The sequence below is a fragment of the Eutrigla gurnardus genome (genome assembly GCF_963514095.1).
Source record: "Eutrigla gurnardus genome assembly, chromosome: 16".
Taxonomy (NCBI): domain Eukaryota; kingdom Metazoa; phylum Chordata; class Actinopteri; order Perciformes; family Triglidae; genus Eutrigla; species Eutrigla gurnardus.
The window spans coordinates 12,933,564-12,952,625 of record NC_139927.1 but is presented as its reverse complement, the minus strand read 5'-3'; the positions used below and the strand labels follow the sequence as shown (position 1 = coordinate 12,952,625).

General features: G+C 40.9%; 1 protein-coding gene across 1 annotated transcript; it reads left to right on the top strand.

Annotated features, from left to right (window-relative positions):
* Window positions 1-508: 508 nt before the first annotated feature.
* Window positions 509-13,402, top strand: rab15 (RAB15, member RAS oncogene family). Its single transcript, XM_084030521.1, has 7 exons — window positions 509-803; window positions 6,659-6,719; window positions 8,419-8,479; window positions 8,839-8,916; window positions 9,407-9,496; window positions 10,240-10,305; window positions 10,598-13,402. Exons 1-7 carry the CDS (start codon window positions 680-682, stop codon window positions 10,757-10,759), a joined length of 642 nt encoding a protein of 213 aa, XP_083886647.1. The 5' UTR covers window positions 509-679; the 3' UTR covers window positions 10,760-13,402.
* Window positions 13,403-19,062: the final 5,660 nt, after the last annotated feature.

Genomic DNA, 19,062 nt, shown 5'->3' with positions numbered 1-19,062 from the left:
CCGGAAGTGGTGTGACTTAGCCTTCACAATAAACAATGAAAAGTCGTCCTGAAGAAAAAAACATTTTTATTTTCATATAGGCCTAGCTTTGTGGGCAATTATGACAACTGGCACACAATTACAGAAGCCCTTATAATTTGTCTGTTGCTTGAGACTGAGTACTTTATTTATTTCCTTTTTTACTGTGTTCATCTAGACTAATTTGTGTGTAAAAACACTGCATTGTGTGGACTAGCCAGTAAGTGTCACCGGTTGCGGTGAGGTCCCTGGAGAAGCCCAGTGGGAAATGTAGTATTAATGCTTTTGTTTTATTACCAGCAGTTGTGATATTACTGTATTTGCTCAAAAACATTCATCCAATTCGTCATCTAATCAAGGCTTTTATGATGAAAAGCACCACCGGAAGTTGCCCTTTTTCTAATCGAGTGTTACTCGGCAGTCCACCGCACCCACTAGAAGCTGGAGGCTGCTCGGGAAGCTGGAGCATCCCTGTTTTGTCACCCACCGACCCGGCGTCAGTGAAAAAAAAAAAAAGAAAAAAGAAGCGTATAGCCGGAGCCATGTCGACCATTTGAGCAGACATGAGACGCAGGAGGGGAGGACTCGCTCACCCATCGCCGAGTTAGCTGACCGGGGCTTCATTTTTATTTGAAAAAAATTCAACACTACGTCCACCACCATGGCCAAGCAGTACGATGTGCTGTTCCGACTCCTGCTCCTCGGAGATTCTGGGGTTGGGAAAACGTGTTTGTTATGCAGATTCACGGACAACGAATTTCACCCGTCTCACATCTCCACCATCGGTAAGACTCTGCGCCGCCCCCAGGAGTCATTGCTCCAATTTTCATTTACCACATGCGTTAATTAACAATCCCAACTGATTTGCACGCTCGGTTTTCCGCTGATGCCGTTTGCGCATCGGCCTCTCTTTGTGGCCATTTGATTTCCTATTTAAATTGCACATAATAAGATTTGATGAGGGATTTTAAGAGGATTTAATTAGAGTCGTGTATTCAACCGGAATATAGGGAGTGTTAACTATAAAATTGGCATAACTGCACTGGCTGGGGGAGCCCTGGCGGGGATGATCACCATGTAGACGAGTATACCAACTATCAGCACTTGGCACTGCCAGCGGTGAAAGCAAGGCCATGTACAAAGGAATAGCAAAGGCATACTTTTCTATTTGGGAATATTTACATCTGGCATCAACCAGGCTCCTGGGACTCCCTTGTCTTTGGCTCCTGATCATACTGAATGATTTCAGTACTTATTAACTGTAAGTTAGCAGAATTAATACGCATACCTCTCATGCTCAGTTTCACTCTACGCATTATGAGAAACAGACAAAGTCATGATGTTTGTTTCTGACATTTTGAGAACCCCCTGAACCAGTCTCAATTCCTTCAAGCCAAATCATTTTTCTTGGTTCAACACAAAATTAATCAGTGACTAATTTAATTATTATTATAATTTATTAAGTCAGTTTCCAGGCAAAAACATTTGACGGTTCTAGCCTAGCTTGAGACGTGGTAAATGATTGTGGTCGCTTTAAAAGGGGGAAACAACTGCTGCCCCTCCTCCTTTTATTCAGAGTATATAGAGCAAACAGCATCTATTCCTACCTTTAGTCCCGGTTTGACGACTATTGACTCAGCAAAGCTGAACCAGCTTCTTTCCTCATAGTTTATATTGGCTGTGCAGTATATCTACCTCCAGAGCATGACGGGTGCATTACTGTGTTTACTGAGCCGAGGGAAATAAGGATTGCAGTTAGCATGGTTGTGTGTCTTATCTCTTCCTTTGTTGTTGTTGGTGTGTTCAGTTAACGGTGATATTTTCTCCCAGTAAGCTCCTATTCCTTGTGCAAGTACTCCTCTGACATTGTAGTAATTGGCCATGATACAGAGAAGACGAAATACAGATGTCCGTGTGAAGTTAACGTCAGGAAAGCTCACTTTTTGTTGACAAGATAAGAGGATATGTTGTTGTTCAGACACTAAATCATGAAGTTGGTGGATGGGCTAGGATGTGCAGACAGACAGCACTTGAAAATGTCTAACAGAAAAAGACTGCAAGAATACAGTTTCACCATTAATTGTTAATTTTACCTTAATATATTAACATTTTTGAGCCACTGATGTGTTTGCACAGATGCTTTTAATATAGTATAATAATATAGGCTCATGAGGTCTGATAAGACTGGAGTGATATTTAACTGCAATACTTTTGTTGCCGCATAAGTAGTCATAGCTACGGCTTAGAGATCAAGTTGTTGTGTCAACACAGGCGGTGGATGGTTGTCACCAGCAGACTGCATCTATAAGCCATGCTGGGAGGTCTTTCATTGGCATGCAATAACTCTCTACTCTTCAATAAACTGCTCTACACCTCTTCAACAAGCCCAACAAAGTCCTACAAGACAGACGGATCAAGAGTAACCACCATCAGATCCCTCCTGCAGAGGATCAATAAATAATTTCCCAACCCTCATGGTTGGTCACATACCATTCTCTCCCAATTTTTTTGCTGTGGACATTCATGTGCTGCTATAACAGCCTTCACTTTTGTATTCAGATTTTGGAAACTGGCCGCAGGGATCTGCTCCCTCTCAATCATGAGAATGTTCAGTTCAGACCAGATGGAGCGGAACTTTTTCTTTATGGAAGGTAGAAGGAACAGGTCTAGCACTGCAGTCGGAAGCACAGTATTGTTTGAAATATTATGGTAGTTTGCTTAATTTGAATGAAAGGAGCTTTGCTCAAACTATGAACAGCCACAGAACAAAACTGCATAGTTATTCCCTGGTCTATATTCTGACATTTTGAGAATGCAACATTATGCTCATTTGGGTTCATATTTAACACAGCCTTGATTATACCTGAAGGACTAATACACCTTCACTCATCCAGGTATCACATTTTATTTTAACAGGTTACTCTGCTCCTCATAAGACTTCCGTCTGGGCCAGAGAGGGCACATTTCTCTGGCAAAGAGCAGCTGTAGAGATGATTTATTAATGGTCTTCAGTCACACTGCTAAGTTAAATATTCCTCACCCTTCCCTCGGCGGTCTCGTAACGGACTCTTCAGAGCTCCCGGCTGTCACAACACCTATGAAGTATGATCCCAGCCCCTGCCCTATATCATAGCTCAATAAGCAGCCGTCCTCCTGGTAGTGATCCCAGTCTTATGGACGCAGTCTGGTCAGAAACTCAGCTGCTGCCGCTTGACGTGCTTGTTAGTCCAAAGGGCCAGGCACTGGGACACGGCGAGCCGCCACAGATCTCCTAAAGAGCAGAGGAATCACTGGTGGCTTTCCCTGAACATTAGCTGTGCTCTTACTTCTCTGATATGCAAGTTATAGTTGTAGCCTGACTAAATCTTACACTTAAGGTCATGACCAAGACCAATATCAATAGGATAAAATAATAATAATAAAATAATAATAATAATTTATTGTCTGATGGGTCTATTCCTTAACAAAAAACTGAAATAACACTGGTTGACTCAGGATAGTGCTCTCTGTAACATTTACTGTATATGTTTGGCATTTTTGTCCCCCCCCAAAACGTCTTAAAATTTCACCTAAAGATAAACCAGTTTTCACTTGACGTGATCCTTCGGGAAGAAGTCTGAATCACATTATGCACTTGAATGAATCAGACGGTGACCTCCGGGTCTGAGAAGTGAAGCCAAGGTTAAAGTGCCTTAATCTTGCATTCTTTCAAAAAGCCACCAGGGGGTGACTCCTCTGGTTTCAAAAAGAAGTCTGATTGCATGGAATTCCATGAGGAAATTTCACTACTTCATTTATTTCCTCAGTAAACATTGTAAACCTGAGTTTATGATCTCAATCTCTAGTTTCAAGTCTTCTTCAATACAGCATGTTCATTTCGTAAATGATGGTCCATTTAGAGTCAGATAGACCATAAAGCAGGGTGTGCTTTAGGGCGGGGCTACCCTGGGATTGACAGGTCTCAACCACAGCTTTGTCCACATTTTCCACTGTCCTTTTCTCATATAAAGTCTATCGACTGAGTGCTGCGTAACACTGGCTCTGGTATGAAATAACGTCTGAGTTTACATTATAAATGTTTAATTTCATACAAGGCTTATTTGTTCAGTCCAGATTGATCACAAGTTTAGGCTTTGAAAACTAAAAGGTCTGTCCTTCGTCCGGCTGCACCATCCAGACGGCAACAGTTACCATAGTCACTGATGACAGACCTATTCCCCAATTAGCATCCATCCGGCCAACCATTGATGAGCCCGTCGCCATCACCTACAGCACGCTGACACCGGCTAATCCGTCTTGCACAGTCAAACACAAGTCATCCTTGTAATTCGTCAAGTTAATTTTGGGTGTGTACCCATTAGTTTTTACATGGCGTTCACACTGCTGATTGTGAAAGGCTGTCATGTTAAATTAACTGCTGCTTCTCTCCTCACACATTGTGCTTGTCTGTCTCCATTGTTACAGTTGAAGACAACAGGGATGAATTCCTTTTCTTTTTCAAGCTTTCAAACCTTCGTGATTTAACACCTTTTCAAGCCATAACCGCTCAATTATTTTTAAACATTGGCACTTGGAACTTCTGGGGCATTCAGTCTATGTGAGATGTAAGGTTTGGTAGCAGTGAAAGTGCAGTTAAGTCAAATGTGGTTTCAGGTTTTCAGTGTCAGTTTACATTTTCAAGACTACAGTGGAGTTTGTCACCTTGCAGACACCTGATTGGTGGCATCATAACCATAGACTGGTTATAAGGTTTGTGATTTTGAAGCCTTGTGTTCTGCATTTTAGCCGCCACCGTCTTGGATTTTGGTAACTAGTGAATGGAAGTAAGCACATTTGGACCGCAGCTGAGTGGACATGGCAGAGCAGCAGGCAGATCAGCAACCTTACTGCATCTAGCTCCAACTGGCTTCTGATGTGAAGTACACCTGGTTCTATAAAGCAGCCTCATTTTGCTCGCCTGTTGTTATAAAAAAAAAAATACAGGGCTATCAGATGGGTGCCCATACAACTTATTTGTTGAACAGCTGGAAGCAGACAGTGTGGGCTGAATCATTTTTTGTTTTCTGTAGATATAAATCAAAAGATACTTACTGCTGCATTTGATTTTCCCTCATATTAATTGCCTCTGAAATGTCATCTTGATTCATTTCATAAGTTTCCAGATCTGGTCTACCCCTATTACTTAAAAAATCCACTGTACAGAGGAAGAATCCATTGCTCCATATCTTCACTTAATATTTCAATTATTATTATTTGCATGGATGACTTCTGACTGGAGATTTACACACTGCTAAAGCAGCTGTACAGTGATGCAGGAAAGCAGCCTCTTTTTCACGATCTCCTCTCAAGCCTCTGGCAAAGGAAGCCGCTGATTGTTATGCTGACCTTTCACTTCTGTCTGAATGCTCTGTAGTCAAAGGCGACTTAAATGAGTGCAGCGACTCCAGCCTCCGTGGAGTCTTCCCTTGTTTAATACTAAACTTAAAAACAAACAAAAAAATCAGCCAGGCTTTCTGTCAGCTGTCTCTTGGACTGCAAAACCCTGCAGACAGGCAGCTATAAAAACCACCAACAGCAGTCCTTCCAGTTGCGTCAATTGATTGGACTCAGTGGCTCTTTCTCAGAGCGCGATGCCGGCTGTGACACATGGGGTCTAAGAGGCGGGTTAATTGGGAAGAACTGTTAATTGATTTCTCGGGGATTAGCATTGTCTATAGACGCCTGTGGGTTTGCTTTTTAACCACTTGGATGCATTAGTCTGAGGAGACGGTCGCGGAGAAGAGACAAGATATTAAGAATTTAGTAGAGGCAGAGTTAATGCTCAAACTCAGATTTAAATGTTACAAATTAGATTCTGCTATTTACCAATATGTTTATTATTGCTACTGTCTGTCATCATTGTGGTTGGTAGTATTAGCCCCTGCACAGGACAACGAGGTCATGACATGGGTATGGACAGATATTTGACCAATTGGCTCCATCATTTTCAGCAACATGATGCTTTTAAAAACTAAATTTGCTGCTCTTTGTTAAAAGCTACACTTAAGATTTTCCTTCATGCAGTGGACGAAGATAAGCTGTCTGAACCCTTCAGTTAACCAACCACACCAAAAGGTGGCGTTGTGCTGCAGGAATTTGTGTCTTCGGTATTTCCAAAAAACCTGTGGAAAAAAGTAATTCTATGTTGTGTCCGAGAAAGAAGTGTTCAAGGTTGACAAAATACATTTCTGAGGACTTAATCAATATACAGCTTGCTTTTTGCTGTTGTTTCTTTTCCCTCATCTCTTCCTCTGTGGTGTTATTTATGCAGGGCTCAGCTACCGTCTTGCCCTTCTCCCCTGTTTCACCTCCCCTGTGATTGATGCAGAGGACTGAACTAAACGAGGTCTCAGCTCGCCGGATCATTAGCCCAATCTTCTAACAGGCGGATTACACAGGGACGACGTGGCTCTTGTTGAGTTAACGCTCTCTATGATGTTACAAAGACGCAGCAGACACTGGAGAACCTCTGTCTATAAAAGACACTGGTTAATTGATTCCAGTCAATTACTGAGTGGAAAGCCTTGAAGATTTAGTTTGAATACGTTCAGTGCTCCTCGTGGATGGAATATTTCCTAACCATATCTTTTCTCTCTTACAGGAGTGGACTTCAAAATGAAGACACTAGTAATAGATGGTATCAAAGTACGGATACAGATATGGTAAGATAGTGACATGTGGCGCCGTGGTGGAAAGCCTTGTCAGGAGATTAACAAAATGTTATTTGATATTACACATTACAACAGTAGCTCTGTCAGACGGACTATTATTCATCATATAATGCTATCACTAGCATGATCATGTTCATGGCTGTAGCTACCAGAACCAACACGGAGGTCATGTCCCATGTCGTTCTTTTTGTATTTGTTGAGTTTTTGCTACCAGGAGGAATTTTAGGTTCCACGATGACTTTCACATTGATAGATTCTAATCATTTTAGGCTAATTTAATTAAATAGTAGTACTTTCACACTGGAGACTGGAGTTTGTGTCCCGTCACAGAGCTGCTAATAGCTTCTTCTAGCTTATATAAACTGCCGCCATCAGATTTTCTTCAACGTAATTAATGGATTAGCTATGCACGGATATTGGTATCGGTACTAGTGACTGAGTCTGAGTCCATACTCATATGTGAGCCAATACACTGACAATGCATACATATCGATATTTAGTAGGTCACTTTTAGTTTAGCCTTTTACCATGTTAACATTTGCTGGTCAAAACTGAAACACAAAGTACAGCTGAAGCCGATGGGAACGAAGCATTATTATAGAGATTATTAATTCTTTAAATTGGGTTTTCCCACACCAATATACTCTACTCACTCACAAAAAGTTAGGGATATTTGGCTTTCGGGTGAAATTTATGAAAAATGTAAAGAGTTCACATTACAGTGATATTATATCATGAAAGTAGGGCATTTAAGTAGAAGCATGCAACGGTGATTTCTTCATCTCAATCAATGTATTGAAACAAAAACCAGCAACAGTGGTGGGTAAACCACAACAAAACATGTCAATGTCTTAATCACTTGTCATGTGACCAAAGGACGTCCACTTTGTGAACAGCATGATGACTGTTTAAATACCAATTCTCATTGAACCAGGACATTGATTGGTGCATTTATGGATCAAACACCTGAATTTTGCCGTTCGGCTCCGTGTTAGAGAACAGCAAGTTCTGCAAAAAGTACTGAAACATTCAAAAAAGTTGGTTTCAGAAGTTTAGAGAAGGTCAAATTAAGTTCACCTGTAAAGGTTCATATAAGGTTCATCCTGAAAGTTCACCTGAAAGCTGATTATGCCTGTAATTTCTTAATTTGGCTTTAAACAAATACACAAAACCAAATGAATTAATTACACATTTAATTGATTGAATGAAAAAATATAGACATAAATTGATGCAAGTTTAATCCGGGTTATCCAGACCAATACAATTTCAAAATGTATCTTTAAATTCTGAAATGGTTATTTCATTTGTGTTTTAATCAGGGAGATCTGGTTTTCTTCCAAACCAACAAACAAATAGCTGTCGAGATATTTCAGTCGGAAGCAAAGACAACAGTTCTATTCCTGAAGCCCCGCTGCTAGCACGAATAAACAATGCACTTCAACTTAAAAAATGAAAAGTTTAGATTTTATTAGAGATACGTGTTGTACACTAAACAGGGACAAGAAAATCGAAATAATAGATTTTTAATGACTTGTTATTGTTATATATTATGTATATATATATATATATATATATATATATATATATATATATATTTCAATAAAAATCCTGGTGCCCTGATCATGTGGTCATATTACAATCTCACGAATATATCTGTGACTGTTCGTGTTCATGTGTTTTGCCTTTCCAGGGATACTGCAGGCCAAGAAAGATACCAGACCATCACTAAGCAGTACTACAGACGAGCACAGGTATCCCACCTCAACTCACATGAGTCTTCTGCTGCAAGTGATTTAACACAAAACTGTTATTACGACAGAGTAGCATAACAAAGTGAAATTCATCTCATACTCTTCCTCTGATGAACCGTTTAGGCGCTTAGCAGTGGTATAGGTGTGGTGTTGTGAGTAGCCCTCCGTGGCCCAACACAATCACCGGCACTCTGACATTGTTGTGTAAAAAATAAAATTGTCCATTTACCAGAATCTTGCAATGGAACTTGCATCCTGTTCCTGGTTTGTAAAATAATTGTAAAATTATTGTATTGGTTTTAATGTACTGCTTTGAAAATGCATTGTTCTTTTGAAATCCTTGAAACATCTCTTTTCAGGGAATCTTCCTGGTGTACGACATCACCAGTGAGCGGTCCTTCCAACACATCATGAAGTGGGCCAGTGATGTGGATGAGGTGAGTCTCAAAGATTGGGGATTTCAGATCAACAGGCAGTAGAAACGGGCAAAACTACTAACAGCTGCCTGACATGGCATGCTAAAAATGCTTCTTTTATTAAGTTACATCTTCTTTATCAAATACCTGTCATCATATTTTTAAATGTGTCATCATAGATATGGAAGGACAATTTTTGTTGTTGTTGTTTTTCTTCATGCAGTCACATTTTTCTATCGGCATCAGAGAGCAATCTCATCTGCTCTTCTTCCTCATGTCATTTCCCAGATGATTTTATTCTATTAATTTAGCCATGATGGACCTAATTTCCTCTGAGTCTGGTGAATATACACTCTGTTGATCTTGGCGTGCTTCCCACTTTCTTTTAATCTAGGTCTCATTTCCTGAGTGATGCGTTTCCCCTCCTCTGCATTGTCTTGACATTTGAGATCTCTCTCTCTCTCTCTCACCCTATCTCTTTACCTTTGTTTTATTTTATTCACCCCTGCAGTACGCTCCGGAGAAGGTCCGGAAGATCCTTGTAGGGAACAAGTGCGATGACGTTGACAAGAGGCAGGTGGCTACAGAGCAAGGTATCAAGGTGGGTGAATCACTGGCTTTGTGTTGTAACTACTGTATTACACAATGGATTATTAGACCTTCGGCATGGTTTTATAAAATAATGTTCTAAAATGCATCGTTATGATGCTGGTTCTCTTTGAGTTGTATTAGTTCAACAAAAGCTCAGAGACATCAGGCTCAGTTTGAGTTCTGTAAGAAATCAGAGTCACAGTTCAATGAAAGAAGTTTGTGGAAGAGATTGACACCACTTTGACAGGCACTTGGTTTATTTCAGCATTAAGACTGACTTTACTCAGATGAGGACCTAACACTTGTTTCTATTTTTTCGCTCTCACTTTATCGGCAATGATAGGTTGTGGTTTCTTTCTTTCGACAAATCTACTCATTGTAAGTCACTTTGGACAAAAGCGTCGGCTGCTTAATGCCGAAATGTAAATGTAAAGATTGGGAACAGGAGTTAACGGCGTCCCTCGCTCCATGCAAACATCCAAATGAAGTCCTCCATCATCTCAGACGCGCACTATTTAACACGTTATATTAACACGTTATCCGGTCTGTGTCTCTGACGCACAGAGTCAACCTCAGACAAAGTCTGACTAACGCTTCACCTCCTGCTGCCTCACATTTTCCATTAAAACCTGACAGATAGGAGATCACACTGCACCAGAAAAGAAAACAGCCAGTTGTCCGAGCTTCTAATTCCAAAAGAAACAAAACAAACTTTTTTTATTCTGCAAAGTAAAAATGTTATCTGTGTTGCAGCTGGCCAACGCCTACGGAATGGACTTCTTTGAGACAAGTGCCTTCACCAACCAAAATATAACAGAGGTGAGTTGATCTGAACTCATGATATCTTATAACCACGTACAGAGTAGTAACACAGTCAAAGCAGTGCAGTGATTTTATAATAGGAGGAAATGACTTGATTAGATTCAGCTTAGCTGCACTGAGACAATGAAATGAAAGGACTCAGGCCGCAGAGAGAATTGAACTGGCAACCCTTTACCAGACCGGTGCTTGAACTATTGAGCTGTGAAGCCTTAAGTTGTAAAAGGACAGTGCATGTTATCTCTCTCGTCTTATCCTGTGGCTGTGCTCCCCCCCCCCCCCCCCCCCCAAGACATTCACACGATTGGCTGAACAGGTGCTGGCAGCCAATAAGAAGGACCTGGATCTCCTCCGGATGTCTGTTAATGACGAGATCAATCTCGCTGCTCTGGAGGAAGAGGAGGGACTCTGTGACGGCACGACGGGTGACCAAGGCAAAGGCTGCTGGTGTTAGAGAAACAATTTAAATCAGATCTAAGTCTGTTAACACCAGACAATTTGCACGCTCTGAGCAAAATGTGTCTCCTTTTGTCGTTGGGTGAAACAAAGAGGAATGTTGAGCTGCCGTGTTGAAAAGCAGCTCCGTTTCTCTGTTTCACTTGCCAAAAACGCTCGCGGGCCTTTTGAGAGCCGTCTCGAGGACAAAAACAAACATTTTGCCACACAGTGCAAAAAGTGTGTGGTGGCATAACCAACAGTAGGTAGATTGTCAGCTCAGTGCGTCTTTGATGAAACTAAAAGGAAACCCCTGTCCACTCCAAATTCGGTTTTTGACATACAGTTGAGGAGAGTCAATGCAAAGAGATGAGATTTGATCAACTTTTCTAACATAATTCGTAAAGAGTCCTGATCCTGGTGAATCACTAGGACTTGTCTGCCGCCACTGACTTGAAACTTTTCAGTGTTTGCATAATTTTCCAAGCGCTGTCTCATATGTTGATCACAGGGCTGTGCGCGTTGCATAGCAACAATGTGATTTGTGTAATTTGGCCTCCATCCACCTCTTTAGTGTTTTCCTTTAGGTGGGTGTCGGCACCTTTGCACCCATAGCCTTTCTACCATTGTATGCATGTGATGTAGTGTAAGATTTTGACCACAAGAGGATGCTCAGTGCATTGCGAAAACGACACACACACACACACAAACACACACACACACACACACACACACACACACACACACACACACACAGTGGAGTGGTGTCCCATGTTCAATTGTGCTATTTCACCGCCTTTTCTTAGGGTTTGTTTTTGGTTGTAATTGCACTCGCAATGACTACCTTTAATGCAATGAAAGGATTCAAAAGATATGCATCAATTGTTGTTCTTTTCTTTTATTGTTTTCGTGCAAATATTGGCCAGATGTTTTGCAGCTTGTGATGTCATCCATGTAAGGCCACACATACACTGATAATTACAACAGTATTAGTTGTAAACTGAGGGAAACATTGGGGGCCAAATGACTCAACTTCCCTGCAGCAACACTGAATATATTTTTCATTTTATAGTCTTTGTTTATTATAGAAAATGTCAAACCATACAGATTGTTTGATAACTGCCCATTGCATTGTACATAGCAGGTTTTTCATAACATTGTAGATTGGTAAAAATGTGTGTGAAAAATGAGTGTACGACACATTTAATGTATTATCATTAGAGGGCTGTATAAAAAAGGTCTACAGTGATATCCTAGATGGTCTGAAATATTCCCTTTTTGAAGATAATAATCCATCTGTCATTCTGTCCTTTTCTCACCGTTTTGTAAAGAGCCCAGTAAAGATGTCATCCACCCCTCCTCTGATGTACAAAGGGACAATGTTAGAGTTGTGCATGTTTCCTTTCTTTTATTGCAACTTCAGTGAAGTTAATAATCACCTGACCATAATACAAGCATAGCATTTGACCAGAGTTGCCTGTTTGAGACTTCAACAGAATGACCATCGGATGAAATTTGGCTAATTCTTTCCTTTTTTTTTTTTTGCAATTTACTCAAAACACTTAATCTGTACACTGTGTGAAATGGCAGTATGTTGTACTGAATGATGTTCCAGACTAAGCTACACAATGTATCTGTGTTGTTTTCAAGAACTACTTTTTTCTTTCTTTCACACTACTTCAACTTGTATTTGTGGAAATGTATAAGATGCAACATGTAAACTACAACATGTTATTCTAGCAGAAAAGATATTGGATGTTTGTGAGTTAATACTTTCATATATATAACTCCATGCTGGTGTGTGTCCTCTTGCTTATATGGAGAGCTGGGAATCCCTCGACATGAGATGGAGATAGAAACTCTAGCAAAGCTTAACAGCAAAACTTGATATCAAAAGTATCCTAAAGTGAAATCAACACTTCCTGTTAGATGCTCTCTGTAGAAAGGTTTTCACAACACACTCTTATGGCCATGGCTGAAGAAATCGCATATGTGTTCCTGGTCGTGGATGAAATGGAAGTAGAAGAGATCCCCCTACTTATTCATGAAGAACTTGGATGGAGAAAGGTGTGTTTTATGTCAATATTTAAAATGATCTATAAAAGTGAGACTTATATTATATAGATGCATTGCATACAGACTGATGTATTCCAAGTGTTTATTTATTTTAATTTTGATAATTATAACTGATAGCTAATGAAAATCCCAAATTCAGTATCTCAGAAAATTAGAATATTGTGAAAACGTTCAATACTAAAGTCCTTTCCTCTTCAACCTAATCAATATGGGAATAAATGATTCTAGCAGCTTTACGTCAGGAGGGGATTTTGATAACTTTGAAATTACCGTTTTTCCTACCAATCGCATATCTAAACAATATTCTCCGACATTTTAAACATTTCATATCGTGGACATAATCCAGATTCTTTGCAGAGCTCTTTAGATTTTTTGCAAACGGGAGTTTTCTGAAAAAGGACATTTCTTTGTTGAAATAGCCACTTATATTTACTGTGTAATATGTGAAATATGATTAAAATCATATGCCTTAGTCTACGTATTTGTGCAATATTCTTATGCTTAATTTTCAGCTGAAGCCACTTTCTTTTTGTGCCTGGGGGTATTAACACCTATATGAAAATTGTTAAGTGTGAATCACAGGAGTTAAACCCCTATCGCCTGCACCGTAGGCAGCGTTGCTAACCATTACACCCCAGTGCCATGCTGTGGAGCTGAAAGAAGAATAGATCAATCAACTGTTTCATTCAGTTATACACATTAAAGTGTAAGACCGGCGAAAATGGACCCCATAGTCTTTTTCGCCATGAAAAAACATCAAATAAGCCATCCAGACATTTTTTTCCGATGATCACCCATGTATCGAGAAAGCCTCGAAAGACGCTAACAGCCCCATAGCGCTAACACTGATTAGATTGGGGCGATACGCCTAACGCATCCACAACGGCATATTCTAACCACTAATATTGCTCAAAATAGCACCAAACCTCTTCAGTAGCATGATAAGGGTCCTTACACATAAAACTAAGCACCAACAACGTAGTTAGCGAACCCGGAGTTTATTAAAAAAGACTAGTTTACAAGTCTGTGCCTTACCAGTAGGTCCATGTTGACAGGTAGTCCATACAAGTCGATTACCGAATGCACTGGAGTTCAGTTCAATTAGGAAAGTCTTGGCATTTATTATTCCATGGAAAATGCATTACTTGGATATTTGTGATGATGTCTATCGAGTGTTGACACGGAAATGAAAGGAAATGAAACCACAACGTTTATGTGTTTTTCTGGAACAAATCATCTCCTGTTGCATTGCATTCGATAATCGACTTGTAAGGACTATACTACGAGAGTACCTGGAAGTAGGGCAGTGAGTAAGTCTTTCAAAACAGTCCTTTTTAATAAACTCCGGGTTCGCTAACTACGTTGTTGGTGTTGGTTTTATGTGTAAGGACCCTTATCATGCTACTGAAGAGGTTTGGTGCTATTTTGAGCAATATTAGTGGTTAAAATATGCCGTTGTGGATGCATTAGGCGCATGGCCGCAATCTAATCAGTGTTGGCGCTATGGGGCTGGACGGCTTATTTGATGTTTTTTCATGGCGAAAAAGACTATGGGGTCCATTTTCGCCCAGTCTTACACTTTAACTCGGGCCATAAACTTTGTAGAGTCGGCAGGCACGCGCATAACTCAGAGTTTACATACTCAGAGTTGATTGAACTAATTCCAAACGGCTGTTCTGGAACCGAAAACTCAGAGTTGGTTGACTTGGAGTTCAGGGTTCAGAGTTGGTTGAGCCTGCTTTCTGGAACGGGCCCCTGGTGTCACATTCTAATTAGCTAATTAACTCAAAACACCTGCAAAGGCCTTTAAATGGTCTCTCGGTCTAGTCCTGTAGGCTACACAATCATGGGGCAGACTGCTGACTTGACAGTTGCTCAAAAGACTATCATTGACACCTTGCACAAGGAGGGCAAGACACAAAAAGGTCATTGCTAAAGAAGCTGGCTGTTCACAGAGCTCTGTGTCCAAGCACATTAATAGTAAGTCGAAGTGAAGGAAAAGATGTGGTAAGAAAAGTGGATAAGCAATAGGGATAACCGCACCCTGGAGAGGACTGAAACAAAACCCATTCAAAAATGTGGCGGAGATTCACCAAGAGTGGACTGCAGCTGCAGTCAGTGCTTCAAGAGCCACCACGCACAGACGCATGCAAGACATGGGTTTCAGCTGTCGTATTCCTCGTGTCAAGCCACTCTTGAACAAGAGACAACATCAGAATGGTCTCACCTAAAGACAGAAAAGGACTGGACTGTTGCCGAGTGGTCAAAGGTTATGTTCTGATGAAAGTTAATTTTGCATTTCCTTTGGAAATCCAGGTCCCAGAGTCTGGAGGAAGAGAGAAGCACAGAATCCACTTTGCTTGAGGTCCAGTGTAAAGTTTCCACAGTCAGTGATGGTTTGGGGGGGTGCCATGTCATCTGCTGGTGTTGGTTCACTGTGTTCTCTGAGGTCCTAGGTCAGTGCAGCCATCTACCAGGAAGTTTTAGAGAACTTCATGCTTCCTGCTGCTGACCAACTTTATAGAGATGCAGATTTCATTTTCCAACAGGACTTGGCACCTGCACACAGTGCCAAAACTAATGACCATGGTTTCCCTGTTCTTAATTGGCCAGCAAACTCCCCTGACCTCCACCCCATAGAAAATCTATGTGGTATTGTGAAGAGGAAAATGAGATATGCCAGACCCAACAATGCAGAAGAGCTGAAGGCCACTATCACAGCAACCTGGGCTCTCATAACACCCGAGTGCCAGAGACTGGTCGACTCCATGCCACGCTGTATTGCTGCATTAATTCAGGCAAAAAGGAGCCCAGACCAAGTATTGAGTGTTGTACATGTTAATACTTTTCAGTTGGCCAACATTTCTAAAATCCCTTTGTTTTTTTAAATTGGTCTTAAGTAATATTCTAATATACTGAATTTAGGATTCTCATTAGTTTTTAGTTATAATCATCAAAATGGAAAGAAATAAACATTTGAAATATATCCGTCTGTGTAATGAATGTATATAATATGAGTTTAACTTTTTGAAGGGAATTGCTGAAATAAATCAACTTTTTGGATGGACACGGACACACTTTTATGACCCAAGTTTGACCCTAGTTATTTTTAAGGTTTATTATATTGAATGTAGTAAGCACAATTTTGGAAGACCATTGAAATGAAATGAGTGAAAGTAGTATGGTCTTTAATGTAAATGTCAGAGAATCAGCAGGACACCACAGGGAGTTAAACCCCATCCCAGTAAACTAGGAGTATCAACTACCAGTGCCTTTTGCTTTTTCGAATGACATGTAAAGTAAAGCAAAACCTGCATTAATAAAAGCACACGAGTGGCATTATTCGTTTGTATGCCATTGTTTTGGTAGCCAATTTGGAATGCAATTACTTTAGACAAAATTCAGTATCGTTTGTATTCAGCCTGTTGGATTCCAAATTCCTCGCTGAGCCGTGCATGCTTTTGTTTTGCGGCTTTGTATTTGGTTCAGCAAATAACCTCCAGACATTTTAGGATTTCTGTTATGTTCAGTTCCAGTTTTTTCTGCTTAAGGAATATAAGCCTAATTGTGCCGTTTGGTTGTGTGTTTAATCATTTGCATTGCCAAGTGATTCATGACCTTGTTATAGAGTACATCCACTTTCCTTTGCACAAATGTATACATCTTCCTTGCAGTTCTATACTGACATCATTGTGCCTTGTCTTGTCCGAATACTTGTTTTGACTCCAATTTTTGACCTCTCTCCACCTTTCTAATAGTTCTTCTCATGGACTCAATACTGTGGATAATAACTTGTAGTCCGTTTCTCACCTCTTGAATTTGGGGAACCACACCTGGTACACCAAGTTTGAATACCCAGAAAAGACAGTTTCCATGATGGCAGGAATCTCTGCATAATGCTGGCAAGGCAGCTGTTACCATGGCAATACTTGGATGACAGTCACAAATTAAGCTTACTTTATGTTATCAATATTATTCTTTATACAAAACTAATTTTAATGGGCATATTATGTTTAATTTTTCGAATTAGTTGGGTGCTGTTAATTTCTCCAGGAGGAACAGTTAATTAGTTTAGAAGAAGTTAAAGATGTCAAAACTCATCTACAAAAAGAAGTCACCTACTGTGGCGTCACGAGGGATGTGCTCTGGGCATAGGGATGGACGATATGGCCTAAAATCCATATTGCGATATACATTGCAGCCTCTTGCGATAACGATACATATCACGATATATAAATTATATTAGAACCATTTCAGAACAGGTTACAGGTTTACACTCTAAACGCAGTGTGAAGCCAAGCAGTCAGTCAAAGCAATGGCTACGAGGCAACGCAGCCGTTAGCAGTTAGCGGCAGAGCAGCTAGCGGTGAAGCAGGCAGCGAAACCGCGAGGCAAAACAGCGAGACAAAGCAGCAGTGATTTCTTGCAGGTTAGCGGTTGCTATGTTGCTACACAGTTGTCTCTGTACTACAATAAAATAACAGATATTAGCAACTTACGAGTGGCTGGAGGCAGGGCCGTAGCCAGGATTTCAAAATTAGTGAGGTCCGTCCCAGGAAAGACACCCCTTTTACCAGTTTTTGCACAAACCATACCAAAATGTCACCTACAAAAATAAGTACACTGATACACTTGTTAGCAAAAAAAGTGTTTTTATTGTGCTAGCAGTGTGTTTGTGTGTGTGTGTGTGTGTGTGTGTGTGTGTGTGTGTGTGTGTGTCAGTCAGTCTCCACATGCTCCTCTCTCTGCATTGGCCCTCTGAAATGACATAGAATACACAAACATAAGTTAAAATGATCACCCCGAGTACTTTTGCAACAGAGAATCTGTATAACATGAATTACCTTTTGGAGTTGAAGGTTGTCTGTGTTTCTGGTCCTATTTGTTCTCCTGTCTGTGTTTCTGGTCCTACGTGTTCTCCTGTCTGTGTTTCTGGTCCCATTTGTTCTCCTGTCTGTGTTTCTGAAACCCGCTGTTGTTCTGACTGAACTGGTCCTCCTGATTCTCCACTCCATTTTCTCTGTTCATCCATTCCACTTGGTTTTCCACTCTGCCCTATCTCTTCTCCTCTCTTCTCCTCTCTTCTCTCGTCTCTCCTGTCTTTCCACATAGTTCTTTGCTCTGTCCTGTCTCTTCTCCACTCTTTGCAGAGGCTCCGCACTTCTTTCTATCCTCCTGTTTCCTCTGCTCATTCTCCCCTTCTCTGTCCTCATTTTCACACGGCCTGTTTTTCTTTTGAACAAATGAATCCAACGTACTATGTTGAATTTTTTTTCTTTTTGACATTTTTCACTCTTCAGACAATCACTGATTTGTTTTTGTTTTTTTCTTCTGTAGGGGGAAATCAAAAGAGGTTGATAAGACCTTATTGATTATATACATAGGCCTAACATTATAAGCCTATGGCCTATGAGAGAGAGACTGTTCTCATCATGATCACTTATTATCTTATTGTTTACACACACACACACACATACACACACTTGCTACGCTATGAGCCTTATGGTACAGACACACCAACTCCGGCAACAGACGTCAAGTGAACGGATCCCATTCATTGTCTATGTAGAGCAGGAGCTCCGCATGATGGATAAAGCACGTCCAGAAACTTCGTTCAAACTATCAAACTAGGCAGTGTTGATCAAATATGAATCCCGATTCTGTTACTGCACTACACATTTCCCGCCTCAAATGTTTTCAGAAACATGCTTTAGCGTGTAGTTTAACTGTAAAATGAGATCGTTTGTGGCCCGGCCGCCATGTTGGAAACGGCAGAGCGAAACTCATGTCCCGCCCACTTCGCAGGACGTCTATCCAATTGATCCAACTTGAACACAGAACTGCCCACTCGCCGGTTCGTTCGGCGGTCCGTTGCGTCCATATTCGTCGCTGCCGGAGTTGGTGTGTCTGTACCATTAGGTTACCAACTCGCGGTGAGATACCGCCAGCCAGGGCAGCCGGCAAAAGGTTTTATCTCGGGAGTCAGACGTTTAGCGTTCCCGTGACCGTCCACAATATATTTTGCCGACCTCCCCCGAGTTTTGCCGTCGCTCTCTCGTCTACTTGAATGTCACCCGGTCTGACTGCTGTCTGCCGGACTCCATCCGAACGCTCCTCATACGTTCGGCTACTTAGCATACTGTGTCGACTAAGACCGAAAATAGTGGATCAATACTGCAAGTTTACACTGTTGGATCACGTCAATCATTGGTTTAACTTGTTCTGCTTGTAGCATAATATTTAAAA

Bases quoted from the DNA above. Each gene is read 5' to 3' on its own strand.
- rab15 (XM_084030521.1), top strand. From the start codon at position 680: ATGGCCAAGCAGTACGATGTGCTGTTCCGACTCCTGCTCCTCGGAGAT. The intron at 804-6,658 runs GTAAGACTCTGC...TCTCTCTTACAG, and splicing joins GTCTCACATCTCCACCATCG to GAGTGGACTTCAAAATGAAG. The intron at 10,306-10,597 runs GTGAGTTGATCT...CCCCCCCCCAAG, and splicing joins CCAACCAAAATATAACAGAG to ACATTCACACGATTGGCTGA.